At 34.5% G+C, this 16,635-nt stretch overlaps 1 protein-coding gene across 1 annotated transcript; it reads left to right on the top strand.

The window, feature by feature from the left end:
* The first annotated feature begins 13,111 nt into the window (after nucleotides 1–13,111).
* Nucleotides 13,112–16,315, top strand: LOC105785458 (ras-related protein RABA4d). Its single transcript, XM_012611553.2, has 2 exons — nucleotides 13,112–13,698; nucleotides 15,679–16,315. The coding sequence occupies exons 1-2, from the start codon at nucleotides 13,469–13,471 to the stop codon at nucleotides 16,124–16,126; spliced, it is 678 nt and encodes a 225-aa protein (XP_012467007.1). The 5' UTR covers nucleotides 13,112–13,468; the 3' UTR covers nucleotides 16,127–16,315.
* The last annotated feature ends 320 nt before the right edge of the window (nucleotides 16,316–16,635 follow it).

Below are 16,635 nucleotides of genomic sequence, written 5' to 3'. Positions count from 1 at the left end.
CTTCTATAGCTTGTTTAATCAACCCTCTCAACATCTTCATTACTGGTGAGCTTTTCACCTTGCGCGATAAGGGTTCTCACCGGTTTACAATTCTTTATGCTATATCTTCACAGAATTTTTATCGTGAACCACTTTTGGTTTATGAAAATTGTATCGCGAGCTTGGTTCACCTCAAGATCGAGGAAGTATGTCATTTCACCAAAGTTTGACATTTCAAACTTCGCTTGCATTTGGTTTTTAAATACAATCACCAGTTCGCTGTTGCTGCCACTCACAAGTAAATCATTAACATATAATGAAATAATGAGTATTCCGTTACTAGTTTTCATCACATATAAGGTGGGTTCGCTAATGCTTCTTTCAAAATCCATCTCTGTAAGATGACTTTCAATTCTTTCATACCAAGCTTTTGGTGCTTGCTTCAAGCCATAGAATGCTTTGTTTAGTTTGTAAACCTTGGCCTCTCACCAAGGTATTGCGGACCCTTGAGTTACTCAACATAAATTTCTTCCTTCAAAAAGCCATTTAGAAAGGCTGACTTTACATCTGTTTGATGTATCCTCCAACCCTTTTGAGGTGTAAGAGTCAGTAGCAGCCTTATGGTGTCTAACCCCGCAACAAGGGTAAAGGTTTTAGTGAAGTCCACTCCATGTTGTTGGCTAAACCTTTTTGTAACCAACCTGGCTTTATATCTATTAACTGATCCATCAGGGTTCATCTTGGTTCTAAATACCCACTTTACTCCAACCACTTTTTGTGAACGAGTTTATCTACAAGCTCCTATGTTTCATTTTTGTTTATCATGGTGATTTTATCTTTCATGGTTGTTCACCATTCAGCTTCTTGAGCAGCTTCTTCAAAAGTGGCTGGTTTTAGCTTCACCAGATTACATCGTTGATAGATTTCAATGATGGACCTGATTTGTCGTATTGGTTGTTCATCAACTACATCATTTTTAGTTTGGTATTTAGTGGCTCGTAGATCAAGTTTTGGACCCTCTTGTTCGCACATTTCCTCCTCTGTTGCAGTCCAATTCCAGATTTTTCCTTCTTTAAACTTTACACCTATACTTTTGATCACTTTCTTGGTGAAAAGATTATAGATTCTATATCCTTTCTTAACATCAGAATATCCAACAAATATCTTGGCTGCTATCTACTGTCTAAATTGCTTCTTTTCTCTCCTGGAACATGAACAAAACAACTGCAACCAAATACTCTTAAGTGTGAAACAAAGGGTTTAAAACTATACCAGGCCTCAAATGATGACTTCCCTTCACCAACTTTAATAGGTAGTCTATTTAGTAAGTAAAAAATAGTGTTTACTACCTCTGCCCAAAAATGATTTAGTAGTTTACTTTCAAACAACAAGCAATGAGCCATGTTCATTATAGTTCTATTTTTTCTTTCACTTACTCCATTCTATTGTGGAGTATAAACATTGCTCAATTGATGATGGTCACCAAACTCTTTACAGAAATTTTCAAACTTCTCTGAGGTGTATTTTCCCCATTGTCTGATTTTACCTTCTTGAGCTTGCAGACACTTTGGTTCTCAACCATGACTTTAAATTTGAAGAAGATTCCAGCTGCCTCGAACTTGTTCTTCATGAAATACACCCAATAGAAACTTGTACTAACATATATAAACAACATAAAGTACCTACTTCCATTTGGAAAAGTTGTTTTCATGGATCCACAAATGTCAGTATGCATTAAGTGTAACTTCTCAATGGCTCATCATGCTGTGTTTGCAGGAAATGGAGACCTCACTTGTTTCCCAAGCTGGCACACCTCGTATACATCTTCAGGATCAACCATATTTGATAAATTTTCAACCAGGTTATTCTTGGACATTTGGCTTAAAGATTTGTAGTTGGCATGTCCCATTCTTCTATGCCATACCTTGGTTTCATCCAGCGAGCTGGTATATGCTACTAAAGTTGCTAAGTTCCAGTTGACAGTAAAGCTTCTATCAGCCATTTTTATTGAAATGAGCTCGCATCCACTAGTATCAGAGATTAAGCATATGTTGTCTTTGAATAACACAAGATATTTTTTCTCAAGCAACTGTCTCACACTTAACAGATTTTGATCTATGTCAGGAACTAAAAGAACATTTGTGAAAAGTTTAGTACCTGATGAAGTTTTAATCAAAACATCTCATTTTCCTATTGCTTCGATATACTAGCCATTTCCAACTTTCACCTTGGAGTAGAACCTTTTGTCAATGTTTTTAAAGATGTTCGCAACTACATTCATATGACTTGTACAACCACTGTCAACCAACCAATTTTTTCTTTCTTTGTTGGAGGGTTCGCATGGTGCCGCAAACTAGACTTTGCAAGGGGTTCGTAGGATTCCGCAAGCTGTGCTTTGAATGAGGCTGCGAACATTAGTTCTTCTTGACTTGCTTCTGTAGTCTGTGCCTGAGTGTTTTGTTGTTATGTGTGCCCCTTTTTCTTGCACACCATTTCTTCATGACCATACTACTTGTAGTTTTTGCATTAGGCATTAGGCCTGAACCAACAAAATTTCTCAAGATGACCTAACTTATTGCAGTGCGAACACAGTGGGTATTTTTTCTTTCCATTATCTTTCTTTGATTTCTCCTTCTTATTTGACCATCTCTTTTTCTTTTCTGACTTGAGGAGCTCACAACTTCTCTGTTTCTGGCTTGAAAAGCTCATTCGGTATGCCCTTCTTCTCTACTTGCCTTTCTTTGTTCTAGAGCACACAGAGCATTGACTAGTTCTGAGAGTGAGATGGCTGATATATCCCTTAAATCTTCTAGTAAGGATATCTTTGATTCATATCTCTTAGGAAATGTGGTAATCACCTTCTCAACCACTTGACTATCCGCGAACTGGTCCCCTAGTAGTCTTATTTGGCTCACCACTGCCATGATTCGATCTGAATATTGCTTCACAGTCTCAATTTCCTTCGTATTGAGGTTTTCCAAATCTCATCTGAGATTTATCATCTGCTGGTGTCTTATCTTCTACAAACCCTGGAACTCCTCCTTGAGCTTATCCCAAGCTTGTTTAGGAGTATCACAAGCCATGATTTTTGTAAAGATCACATCTGAAACATCATTTTGTAGGCAAGACACCGCATTGTGTTTTTTGGCACATTCCTCACTATGTTGTTTCATTTGAGCAAGTGTAGGATTTGGTCTCAACACTGGTGGTTCTATTTCAACATTTACAACCTCCCAAAGATCAAAGGCTTGAAGATAAGATTTCATTTTTACTACTCAAATATGGTAGTTTTCTCTTGTGAAAACAGGGGGTGATGGTGGTGCAAAGCTTGCTGAAGACATTTTTATGAAAAAACAGTCCCTCAAAGATAAGTGACTCTAGATACCAATTGTTGAATATTTGATGAAGAAAAGATTGAAACAAAAGCAAAAAAAAGGAAAAACCCAACTTTTGATAAACTATTTCATTACTTGAAAAACTGATACGAGTTTACAAGAACAATTGTGCTTATATAAGCTGATAATAATAAAATAATTACAACTTGCTTATTCATTGGTTGATTTCAGTCTAATCAACAATCATAACATCTTTTCAGAAATCATCATTGTTTCAGTGTAAGTTGACAACTTGCAGAGTAAGGAGCTCAGAGGTATGAGTTTGCCTGACAGAGCTCACACCTTTAGTGACTTCGTAAGTTTAGTGAGCTTGCACTATTTGATGAGTTCGCATACTTGTGATCAAGGTTCACCAATGCATGGATGGTCACTTCACAACATTCGTGCAGGTGAGGTTGAGAATACAAGGCTTGGATTTCAAAAGGGGGAAGTGGGAGAGGCCTTGGCTTTGCCTTCTTTTTACTCTAGTGTTTCGATAGTTCTTTCATTCCGTTGTTCCATTGAGGCTATCATCAATGGCGGAAAATAAGAATTTATGATCAAATTGTTGTATCAATTTCTTTAAATTCAAGGTTTCTGACAAAGTGGACAAAACAATGCTATATATGTAGATTTAAATAAATAAGTTAAAAACAGTGCATCGGTTCCAAGTTCCAACCACCCATCATATCATATTCTAATAAAGTAAAATTATGAATAAATTTCTAAAAATTTTAAACTTTATGAACAAAGACAAATTCAAAATGATTTCTCAGAAAAAAACATCATCAAAGGAAAGAAATAAAAAAATGCAAGATTAAAAATGGAGTTTTATTTTTTCTTTAAATCATAAAAGAACAAAATTTGGTGGAGCAGCCATATGAGCTCATTTATTTCCCATGATAGCATGCAACTCACAATAATCCTTTCTTCTTCAGGCAAAAAAGCTCCTTTCTTCAAGTTAGGCCTTAAAGGGTTAACTCATCTTACCCAACTTTTGCCACAACGAGCCAACCCTGCAACATTAAATTCCAGTTCCCTTCTCCATAAGCCCTCACGTACTTCGCCAACACTGCATCCTCCACCGCCATCCACGGCCCATTTTCAGCTTTCCCTCTCGCCGATTCTTCCCTCAACTTTTACTTCCCTGGACGTTTGCCTTCCCTGCAACACCCCCTCGCTTCTTCTAGCGTTTTATTTTTTATTTTATTTTTTGGTTTCAGAAATAAAATGGTAAATTTGTTACTGTGCCCCTAGATTTGACTTGGCTGACTTTTTTTCTTGCACAAAAGTGTCAGGTGTTGATATTTTAGCGGTATACCTGATCATGTTTTAATGCTGTTAGACTCATGTACCATTTTGGAAGACGGGAGCTAGGGGTTTTCATTCGGTTAACCGACCGGTTAATCGACCCGAAATTACTATAACCGAATTAATCGACCTTCTAAAAATTTTAACCGTTAACCGAACCGATTTTTTTTAAAAAAATTAACCGAACCGAAATTTTTTCGGTTAATAAGGTCGGTTAACCGAATTAACCGAAAATTATGTATTTTTTATTTTTGGTTAAAAATTACCCGAATTACCCGAATTACCCGAATTAACCGAATTACCGAAAAATACCCGAATTACCCGAATTTTTTTTTATTTTTTAAAATTTTAAAAATTATAAATTATTAAAGTAAATTGGGTTTTAGACTTTAGTAAATTGGGTTGTCTTTTAGTTTTAGTTTTATTGGATTGGGTAATTGGGTAAACTTTAGTTTTAGTTTTATTGGGTTGGGTAATTGGGTTGGGTAATTGAGTTTGGGCTGGGTTGGATAATTTTATTTATTAATTTTTTCGGTTAACCGACCGGTTTCGAACCGAATTAACCGTTAACCGAAAAATCATAAAAAATTAACCGACCCCGATCAAAAAAATTCGTTAATCGACCGATTAATCAATTGGTCGGTTAACAATTTTTCGGTTTTACCCGAATTATGCACACCCCTAACGGGAGCAAAGTATTATATCGAAAATTTTACTGAAGTATAGGGGTAAATATATCATTATACCAATAAAAAATATAATGGGTAGTATTTAAATTGAGAATAGAACGAGGAGAATCTCACTTGCATTCAATAAGGGCAATTTTAAAAGTAAATTTAACAACTTTAAAATTTGTGTTCAGGATCTATCATTTTAATGAATTTACAGAATGTGAAGTAACTTTAAAATTTATGACCAACATATATATTTTTAATGAGTCTATAAAATGTAAAAAATTAATTATTGAACTCGCTCTAATACAAAATAGGGCACTTTTCATAGTAAATGGGGAATCTTATTAGCTCTCCTACACGTCCGCAAGATGGGCAAATGTTGAAATGCATTTTGACAGTCAAACGGTCATGAACAAGCACCCCAAATTTACAAAGTGTTTGGTAGAAAAAGCAATTTAGCAATCAGACTCAAGAAGCACATTATGAACATGCATCACCTTCAACCAGGACAAGGCCTTCCGGATGGCAATAACTTCAGCCATGCTCGTGTTTGGTAGAAAGGAAAAGAAACCAGTGAAGCTTTTCACTACTTGTGTATGAGAGTCCTTGAGAATTGCAACAAAACTGACTGCGTTCTTTTCTTCCTATATAGTGGCGTCGACATTGCATTTAAGCCACCTCCAAGAAAGAGCAACCCACGGCACATTCCTAGGTGCTGTTGGCTTAGAACTCGACTGAAGTCTACTAAAGAGATGTTGCAAATCAATGTAAGTCTATAGAAAAGAGTCTGCAAAGGTGACAATTGAGATAGGTTACAACAGTATTTTTCCAACAGTCTAAATTCCAGTGGAACCAAAGGCTCCACATGATCATCAGGCTTCTCCCTCTAATTTTCTCATCAGCTGAGAGTAGTAACGAGATGATGAACTCACGAGTTCTACTTCTAGGTGGGGTAACATGAATAACTGCAACACGCCAAGCATCTAATGCAAAAGGACAAAATGAAAGGACATGATCCAAGTCCTCTAAATTGCTGTAGCGTGGAGAAGAAGGGTCAAGGTCCAATCCCTTCTCAATCAGTTAAGGTTTTGTTGGAAGAAAACGACGAAGACAACGCTAAATAATTTTTTTTACCTTGGTGCTAACTTTGCACTCCATAGCCGAGACCAAGGACCTTCAACAAAATGTTGGCTCAAATCATTCATTATGCTCAAAGCCACTCTATACCCCGTTTTCACAGTGTAACAACCATTACTCAAAAAGTGCCAAATCAACCGATCCGGTTGCTTGAAGCGGCATGTTAATGGGAGAAAGAATTGTTGGATAAAAACACATTAGCGAACAAAATATTTAAATATGAATAAACACATATTTATATGTAAATAAAATATAAATAGAATAATTTATATTTAAATTATTAAATACGTAAACCAATAAAAATCATAACAAAAAGATTGAATTTGAAAATAAGAACAGAGATTTACTAAACGTTGAGGCCTATGTAACACAGTTTCTTTAAGACAGATTCAGCCGCTTCTACGATATTTGGAGAAACGTTGGTCAAATATCTCCCAGGATACAACAACACAATGATCAAAGCAGTGGCACCTCTGCAACGATCAACGAACAGACGTTGCCTTTTTTCTATCATCAAAACGTTGGAAAATATGGAGAAGAAAAGAAGAGTTTTGATAGCAAAAGAAATTCGGTGTGAGAGAGTATGTGTGTAGGAAAATTTCTACAAAATTCATAGCCTTTTATAGGCATTTAGTATGGTGAAATTTTGGAAATACCCACAAAACCTGCCATTAAAGAAGCCAACAAATCAATTTGATTTTTAGTCCAATTTAGATTAAAAAAAGAAAGAAAAAAAAGAGGTAAAGACAAATAGTCTTCTTCACGATATACATATTTTGTTTTGAATGCGGTAAAAGCAATTCCTAGAGAAAGAATAGAAACAAGCAAAAGACTTTTCATCCTTTTTTTTCATTATACCTAACTTAATTGCCAGGTAGAATTTGTTCTTTTTTACAAATTTGATGTTGATAAATCCACGGACCTAGAAATTCATTTCGGACACTTGAACCTTCTCAAACTGTTTCTTTTTAAGATACATAGAAAAGTAAATCCCTTATGGCACTCTTTTAATTTTAATTTAAGAGGATCTAGCATTCGAGGGGAAGTAGACTACTCAAGAATTTCACATTTCATTTATGTCCTAATTTTGAATTGAATAAAGAATTAAAAGAAAATTTAAATCAATAAAAGAAGAATCAATCAATGAAATGTTTCTTGTGACTTGAGTAAAGAGTAGACCTTTTTTTGGGGGTTCTAAAATTTGAAAGCAATAACTCTTTTTTTTTTTTATCTTTTTTTGGTGTAACTACTTGAGCTCAAATTGATTGGAATCAAATAAATAAGATAAATGTCCTTATATAAACAGATTATGTCTGCTGAGAAAAAAATAATTTCGTGTTGGGCTAAAACATCCGCAGGCCCATTTTGAGCCCAACCAATCTAGACATTTCACGCCGCCCGTGTCGTACGGGTGCACCTTAACCCCAACGGGTTTGGACCTGCACCCTCCTACATGCAAGACAAGGTTCCAAGCTTAGTCATTTAATCATCTTTTAAGAGGGTTCTCATATATAAACACATCTCACACTTGTTATTTAACCAATGTGTGATCTAAGCATTTCTTTTCCTCAACAAATATTTCCAAGTAGCTTACTTTGAGCATCAATTTCTCATTCATTACTCAACTATTTTGAACATATGATATGCCATTGTAAAGGTCTCATGGAAGAAAAACTTACTATAACATTATCTAGCTATTTTTGTTTTGTTTTACACTTTTAATAAGTTAGAAATCGTCTCTAATCATTTTCCATCCAAAACATACACATTTCACTTAAATTTTCTAAGCTTTGATCAATACCCTTTAATGACAACTTTTAATACACTTGATAAAATAAAATAAAAACTATTGGTACATATATGCAAAACAAGCTTTAAAATTCAAAATCTATTAAAATTTGAAGAAAAACATGCCTTATACTTAAAATTTGAAGGAAAATTATGAAGAAATTTTGTTTTCTTCTTTTCTTGCTAGGTAAAAATATGAAGAAGAAAATCATGAAAATATGTTCATATTTTCTTTTCTTTATATATATATATATATTATATTACTTATAAAATATTATTATTTTAAGTAAAATACTAAATAAATATTAATTTATTATTTAACAAAATATCATTCAAAAGTTATCATGAATAATTTAACTTCTTCAAGAATATTTCCCTTTGTTTTTATCAAGAACAATTTTTAATATTATTTTTAATACTATAAAAATATTGGAGGGACCTACTTATATTTTTTGGAGGGTCATAGTATATATTCAAAGGAATACCTTAGCAATAGTTTTACACTCCAATGTTTGAAACTATTGAGTAGGTCAGTAATGCTCTGTTTGCTCCATCGTATTATTGATCAGAAAAATGAGTTCAAATAAGAGTGATTAAAAAAAACAATTTAATAATAATTTAGGGACACTCCACTGAAGTATTAAGCTGAGTAGCTAAGGAGGTAGTTGTTTGCTCCATCCATCTTTTTGAACTTGAAAAAAGTTATATTTCAGGCCTCTAAACTGAATTATTTTCTTGTAATTAATAAAATATGTTTGCATTTTAGACTTATTACTAGAGCATTACATACTAAAACTTGGATTGTGTTTTAACTATAAATTTATGTTACTTTTAATTGTTGGAAGAGGTTTGGTGGTTTTTGGTAGTAGGTGCAGGTAGGATGAAAGAGGCAAGAAGAAGGAAAAGAGAAAGAGGAAAAGTGAACAAAGGAGGTGAAACACTACCATGGAAAATGGTGGGATAGACTGCCAACAGAAATGCCATGGCAATTCCAGGAAGATGAAGCAGCACTCAATCCACATCATTCTCAGCTAGCGGTACATGTACTAGATAAATCACCCAAAAAAATAGGAGCAAAATATGTGTGCTGAGAGGGACGGATCTACCCTATAAAAAGAGGAGAGGGAAAAGAAGAAACGCACACGGATTGTGAGGAAAAAAGAAAAGAAATAGAGCAGTTACTCTCTCTGCAACAAAATCATGTGGAGTAATTGCATAAGAAATTTAAAAGAGAATAAGAGGGTAGCAACTAAAAAGAAGAGACCACAGATGCAAAGAAGGGGAAGAGAAATCTGCCTTGGGTTTTGCGTAAAATCTTAAGAAGAAGCTAGAGTGTAGTAAAAACTTTTTGCAATTCTGCCTTTATTCTGTTTTTCTTGGTTTTAATTTCTATGATTCGTAAAACTTGAAGAATGTTGATGAATGATTTAATTTTGGATTTCATTGCCCAACCCATGAGCTAATTATCTTTGGGTTGGAATTATTTATGTGAATAATGAATTATCTGTAATGCCTATGATATGATTTTGATTAAAATCATTGTTTCATTCTATTCATGTTTATTTTGAATGCGTGCATGCAAGCTCTAGACATAGTTGATTGCATGTTATGTTCTTAGATGGATTTGAATCTGAAAGGATTAAATACATCAGATTATTAATCGATTAATACAGGCGAGTACTCGAAAGAATATTCACAACACTCTAGACACAGAAGTTGTGATATGTATAGGTGAAGAATGTTAGTATGGTTATCATTCATGAGTCTTGTAGACATACACAAACTCAGAATAATAACTAAAGTCTAACTCTCGAAAGCAGTAAACTGCAATAGTAATTCTCTGGGCAGTAGTTTAGTCAAAATTATGCCATGACATTATTATGTTATGAAAATATTCCCTGAGTAATTCCAACCTTTTTCATTCAACAATAGAAATACTCTCCACGTATTCTTTGTGAATTGCCACGGCATTTAGATTGCTTTGTCATTTTTCTTTTATAATTGATATTATTAGTTCATTCATTAATTCTCTTCATCAATTTATACTCTATTTCTTTTGCACAGTTTCATTAGTTAAATCTACAGTAGTACTTACCAATTCTAATCAATTTACGATCCTTGTGGAAACGATACTCACTCATCATTATATTACTTGAATCGACGTGTACGCTTGCACATTTGCATTACATATTTACACGCAACAAATTTTTAGCGCCATTGCCGGGGATCAACAACATTGGTGAAAATTGGTTTCTTATCATCTATTTAATTTCTATTAGTTTAATTAGTTTTTTTGATTTTTCTTTTTTAGATTTGTGCTTAGTGCATGCATAGAAATATTTTGGAGAATACAGAGTACTATTTTGATCCAGAGATCGAGAGAATCTTAAGGCGAAGGAGAAAAGAGTTGCGAGAAATGGAAATAATTACAAACGATCAGGTTAGAGAAGAGCCACTACATTAGGAAAGAAGGGATGCTAATATTCCTCGAATTTTAGATAACAGAGGCACACCCATCAAAGAACATGTAGTGCCGATCTTTGATGATTTAAATCTAAGAATTGTCAGGCCGCATATTCAGGCTCAGCATTTTGAATTAAAGCCAGTCATGTTTCAAATGCTGCAAACAGTGGGGCAATTTAGTGGGTTGCCTACTGAGGATCCGAGGTTGCACTTACAACTTTTTTTGGAAGTCTGCGATCCATTCAGGCAGCAAGGTGTTCTTGAAGATTCCCTACGACTGAAGTTATTCCCTTACTCATTGCGAGATCGTGCTAGAGCATGGTTAAATGCATTTCCATCAGGTACGACGGTGTCATGGAATGAACTGTGTCAGAGGTTTTTGCTAAGATATATTCCTCCTAACATGAATGCCAAGTTGAGGAACGACATTAAGAATATACCCGATGCATGGTTTCCAGTATTGGACGCAAATGGAAATGTTTTACAATGCATTGAATGCTCATACAAGAATGGTTGTCAATGCATTTGCCAATGGGACTTTACTTGATAAATCATACAATGAGGCTTATGAAATTTTGGAAAGGATAGCAAATAATGATTATCAATACCCCACACCAGAGTTGGAACTGACAGAAGAGTTGTAGGAGCGATGGAGCTTGAGGCAATTACATCTCTAATATCCCAGGTATCATCTTTAACAAATATGATTAAAACATTGAAAATGTCATTTGCAGTGCAGGAAATGAAAGTAGCAGAGTTAGCATGTGTTTACTGTGGAGAAAATCATGTTTTTTTATGAATGCCCATCAAATCCAACCTCAGTTTACTACATGGGGAATTTTAATCGCAACAACAACAACCCATACTCCAACATATACAATCCGAGGTGGAAACAACATCCTAATTTCAGTTGGAGTAATCAATGGGGGAAATGCCAGTAATGTCATTCGATCAAATGTCGCGAGTGTACCACCTAGGTACAATCAATCTTTGCCACGACAAACTGCCTAGCAAAATTCAGCTTCAAGTTCATCTATGGAAGCTTTATTGAAAGAGTACATAGCCAAGAATGATGCTATCATTCAGAGCTAGGCTGTATCTTTAAGAGCTTTGGAAAATCAAGTAAGGCAAATTGCCATTGCATTGAATTTCAGACAACAAGGAGCATTACCGAGTGACATTGAGAATTGTTGATCTTAAGGGAAGGAACAGTGTAAAGCCATTATACTGCGAAGTGGTACTCAACTACCAGAAGTTGTGAATAACACAATTACTGAAGAAGGAATTTCAACTTTTGCAAATGAAAAGAATTTAGAATCAGTAGGAGAGCAAGCTACAAAGGAAAAGAGTAACCATAAAAATGCTGAAGCAGATGCAACTTGTATTACCAATAAAAATGTCACGACAAAACAATCTCGATAAATGGAAGGAACGCCACTCTAGAATAGAAGTTTCGATATGTACAGTTGAATAACGTTATTGTGGAGACGATACTAAAGTCTTAATATAGAAGTTACGATCTGTACAAGTGAAGAACGTTAGTGTGGTTATCATTCGTGAGTCTTGTACACAAACTCAGAATAATAATGAAAGTCTAACTCTCAAAAGTAGTAAACTGCAATAGTAATTCTCTGGGTAGTAGTTTAGTCAAAATTATGCCATGGCATTATTATGTTATGAAAATATTCCCTGAGTAATTCCAACATTTATCATTCAACAACAGAAATACTCTCTACTTATTCTTTGTGAATTGCCACGACATTTAGATTACTTTGTCATTTTTTTGTTATAATTGATATTATTAGTTCATTCATTAATTTCCTTCATCAATTTATACTTTGTTTCTTTTGCACATTTCATTAGCTAAATTTACAGTAATACTTACCAATTCTAATAAATTTCCGATCCCTGTGGAGACGATACTCACTCATCATTATATTACTTGAATCGACGTGTACACTTGCACATTTGCATTACATATTTACACGCAACAATCAAGAACAATTTTTTTAATATTATTTTTAATACTATAAAAATATTGAAGGGGCCTACTTATATTTTTGGGAGGGTCATTGTATATATACAAAGGGGGAAATTACAAAAATTTTAGACCTTGGGAGCCATAACCCTGTGGACCTCTTAATGAATCCGCCACTAAATTATTTAATATTAGAGATATATATTTCAAAAATTAATGGCAAAATATCCCTATTTGGAGAAATAAATAAAAAAAATTTAAATAAAGAAAAATTCTAGTATTTGTTGCTATGCATTAAAAATGAAATAAAATAAAATTAGAGAAGATACACCAAAATTCGGTGTCCATGCAATACACCAAAGCTTTTTTCTTCTAAAGCAGCAATAAGACAAAAACCGTTAATGGGGTCCCGCACAGACCGTTGGTGTTTTCACGTCTTAACAAAAATGCCTTCCAAAAAATCCCAAAATTCTCTGATCTTCTTCTTCTTCCTCTAACCCTAACCCTAACCCTAATTTCCAATTCCCATATTCACCTCTTTCCATTCGCCATCCTTCAAATGTCTCTCTCTGATCTATAATTATGCCAACCGTAGCATCTTTTCTCTTGTATAACCCACCAGATGCACATGATTAAACGCAACCACTATTTTTTTATATGATTTGATTATTTTGTGCGTGTGTTTTTTTTATGATCGAATTAATTTCTGGATTTTGAGCCGTGGATCGATTTGAAGGTGGGAATTTTTTGATTGGGTGGTTATAATGTCAAACATCCGCGGCGGGGATTTCAATCAAAAGATTGATTATGTATTCAAAGTGGTTTTGATTGGGGATTCAGCAGTTGGGAAATCTCAGCTGCTGGCTCGTTTCTCCCGGAACCAATTTAGTTTGGATTCGAAAGCCACAATTGGTGTTGAATTCCAGACTAAAACCCTTGTTATTGATAATAAAACTGTTAAAGCGCAAATTTGGGATACTGCTGGCCAAGAAAGGTTAGATTTTTACTTGTTATTGCCTGAAATTTACAATTAGTTTATTTTCATAATGACATAGTTGCTAGGTTCGAGGAAATGGAAGAATTTAGAGTAGAAAATGTCAGGTAACAATTATATATACATATTACCTATCCAAGGAACAGTGTAATACTTGTAATAGGCAAATGATATACAATGGAATTGAGGCCCAAATGACATGAAAGAAACAGGAATCTGATAAGAAAGTAATACCTTTTTTTATATTCTTTTAATGATGATATGAAAACTTCATGTTTACTTGGCTTATGGTTAATTTCTGGAGGTGTTGATGCATTGGTTGCTTATAGACTACTTAAACCCAAGGGATTTGGTGGCTTGAGATTTTCTGATTGGGTTGTTCTGAGCAGATCTTTATGATGCTTCTTTTCAATTCAATTATATTTGTCAGTAAAAGGCTGTTCAGAGTGGAAGGCAATGCCATAGCCATAGCTGTTGAGCTGCTTGGCCAGGCCAGTACTTCTAGGAACTGTTTTAGATGATATTCAATGGATAATTCTTAGTCCTCCAATTAAGACTTCTGCTTTTTGGTGTCATTGTTGTAGAAGATACACACTCATCTTTTTCCGGTTACAGATTCTAAAATTTTTCAAATGAGGAGAGTTTTTCTGATTCTGATGTTGGTATAAGCTTCTTTTTCCTTACACTTCCCTTCCTATTAAAATTAGAAAGCAAAAAGAAAAAAAGTGAAGCACAATTTCAAAGACTTTTTATAAACACATTATTCTATCTTTTCCAACTCTTATATGTCACAATGCCGTCAAGCATTTTAGTAAAGCATTTTCATGTAGGTTATGCTGTTAATAGGCTTTTTGTCTTTTCATTTGTGACAGAGTTGTATTATAGTTTTCTCAAGAGCACGGCAATGTTAGGCTCGAGTATTTTCTGAGTTGATGGATAATTTCTTCGGAACTTTATGCTTTATTCTTGGGCTGGACTTGTGCTGAAAGTAATAGGCAACTGATGGGAGATAGTGAAATTTGTAAGTTTTTGATACTATAGGGGTCTTGGAAACTGATAGAAGAATAACAATCACAAACAAACATTTGCTCATATGGAACTCAGGTAATAGAAAAACTGCGCTCAGTGTTGTTAGAGAGTTTTAGTGTTCAGCAAATTTTCCGAATCTAATCAAATCATCTTTACATAAGCAGATTAATGCTACATTGACAAAAATACATGGTTCATCTTTTGAGAATTTCTAGAGCTGTTCTTGCAGATCAATGAATCTGTCTAATAGGTTCATGACTATATAAAGTGAAGGATAGTGAGTTCTTATCTATTTATCTTTACTCGAGCAGATTAATGCTACACTGAAAAACACAATTAGTTCCTCTCTTGAGATTTTTAGAGCAGTTCTAGCAGATCAATGATTTTTGAGTAATAAATTCATGACTATAAAAATGGAAGGGTAGTGAGCTCTTACCTCAAAAATCCATAACTTCTGCTGCAACGGGAATGAAGCTGTAACATAAACCCTCATTAATTAACTTATGCAGCATGCATGTTAAATGGTCATTATTGGTCATGGACATATCATCCAATCCAAGTATTTAACACACCTCATTAGTGCAACCTTTAGCTGAAAGCAAGAAATGACTGATGATGACAATTGCTTTGCTTTAAAATACTAGTCACATATCCTGCTACAGCAATAATCGGATGCTGCTAATCTTTGTCTTTGAAATGGTAGTCTTAGTGCTGGCTTACTCAAGATGAAACAATATAAAATTGGACCTTCTTTGGGATATGCTTAATGGCTTTGGTATTTTCAATCTTTATATCTTTTAACTCATAGATTAGGGCCTGAAAGTAACATGACAATGCCTGATAGACTAAGATCTCCTGGAGCTGTGTAATTTCTCATCAATCTACTGTATCTTGTTCCTTTCATGCTGTATGGTATGCTGAAACTGATCAGTTTATTTGTTCTCCTGTCAGGTATAGGGCTGTGACGAGCGCATACTACCGAGGAGCCGTAGGAGCAATGTTAGTTTACGACATGACCAAGCGTCAATCGTTTGACAACATGGCAAGGTGGCTAGAGGAATTGAGGGGGCATGCCGATAAGAACATTGTTGTAATGCTCATCGGCAACAAATGTGACTTGGGGAGCCTGAGAGCAGTCCCAACTGAAGATGCACAAGAGTTTGCTCAAAGAGAGAACCTGTTCTTCATGGAGACATCAGCTCTAGAATCAACCAATGTTGAAACTGCATTTTTGACAATTCTAACCGAGATATACCGAATAATCAGCAAGAAAACCCTTTCTGCAAATGATGAGTTAGACGCCAATGGTAATTCGGGTCTTCTTAAGGGAACCAGGATTATTGTTCCCAATCAAGAGCCGCAAATCCAAAATCAAGGTGGCTGCTGTGGAGGATCCTAATTCTAATAACAATACCTTTGTTTTCTTTCTTATATATCTTTGCCAAGCTTTTATGATTTGTTAATTTAGGTTTGTTTGTTGTGTAATTCTTATAAAAAGTATATCAACATTTTATAGGAAAAGGTCATTCGTTAATACCCTTGTTCCACAGAACGAGGTGCTGATCAATTAATATTAATTATTTTATTCTCCGGGGCTTCATTTCTATATTCACCTCTTTACTCCGCTCTTGTCTCGGTGAATTTTTATTTTTTATTTTATTCATTGAATTATATAAAATCAAATATTTTTGTCTCTAAAGATTAACAGCCGTTTGAATTTTAACGAAACTACTGAGATGGATTTTTTTTATCGACAAATTTAGACTTCTAAAATTCATGCATTAATAAATTTAACCTTCAAAATAAATAATAAATTTTCATTTTAAAAGGTTTAATATATACAAAGAAATATGAACTTTAATTGTCCTTACTTTTTATCATCTAATTATATTGTGTCATGTCATGTGT

Source organism: Gossypium raimondii, chromosome 1 (assembly GCF_025698545.1).
Source record: "Gossypium raimondii isolate GPD5lz chromosome 1, ASM2569854v1, whole genome shotgun sequence".
Classification (NCBI taxonomy): domain Eukaryota; kingdom Viridiplantae; phylum Streptophyta; class Magnoliopsida; order Malvales; family Malvaceae; genus Gossypium; species Gossypium raimondii.
This window is presented reverse-complemented; position numbering and strand designations above follow the sequence as displayed.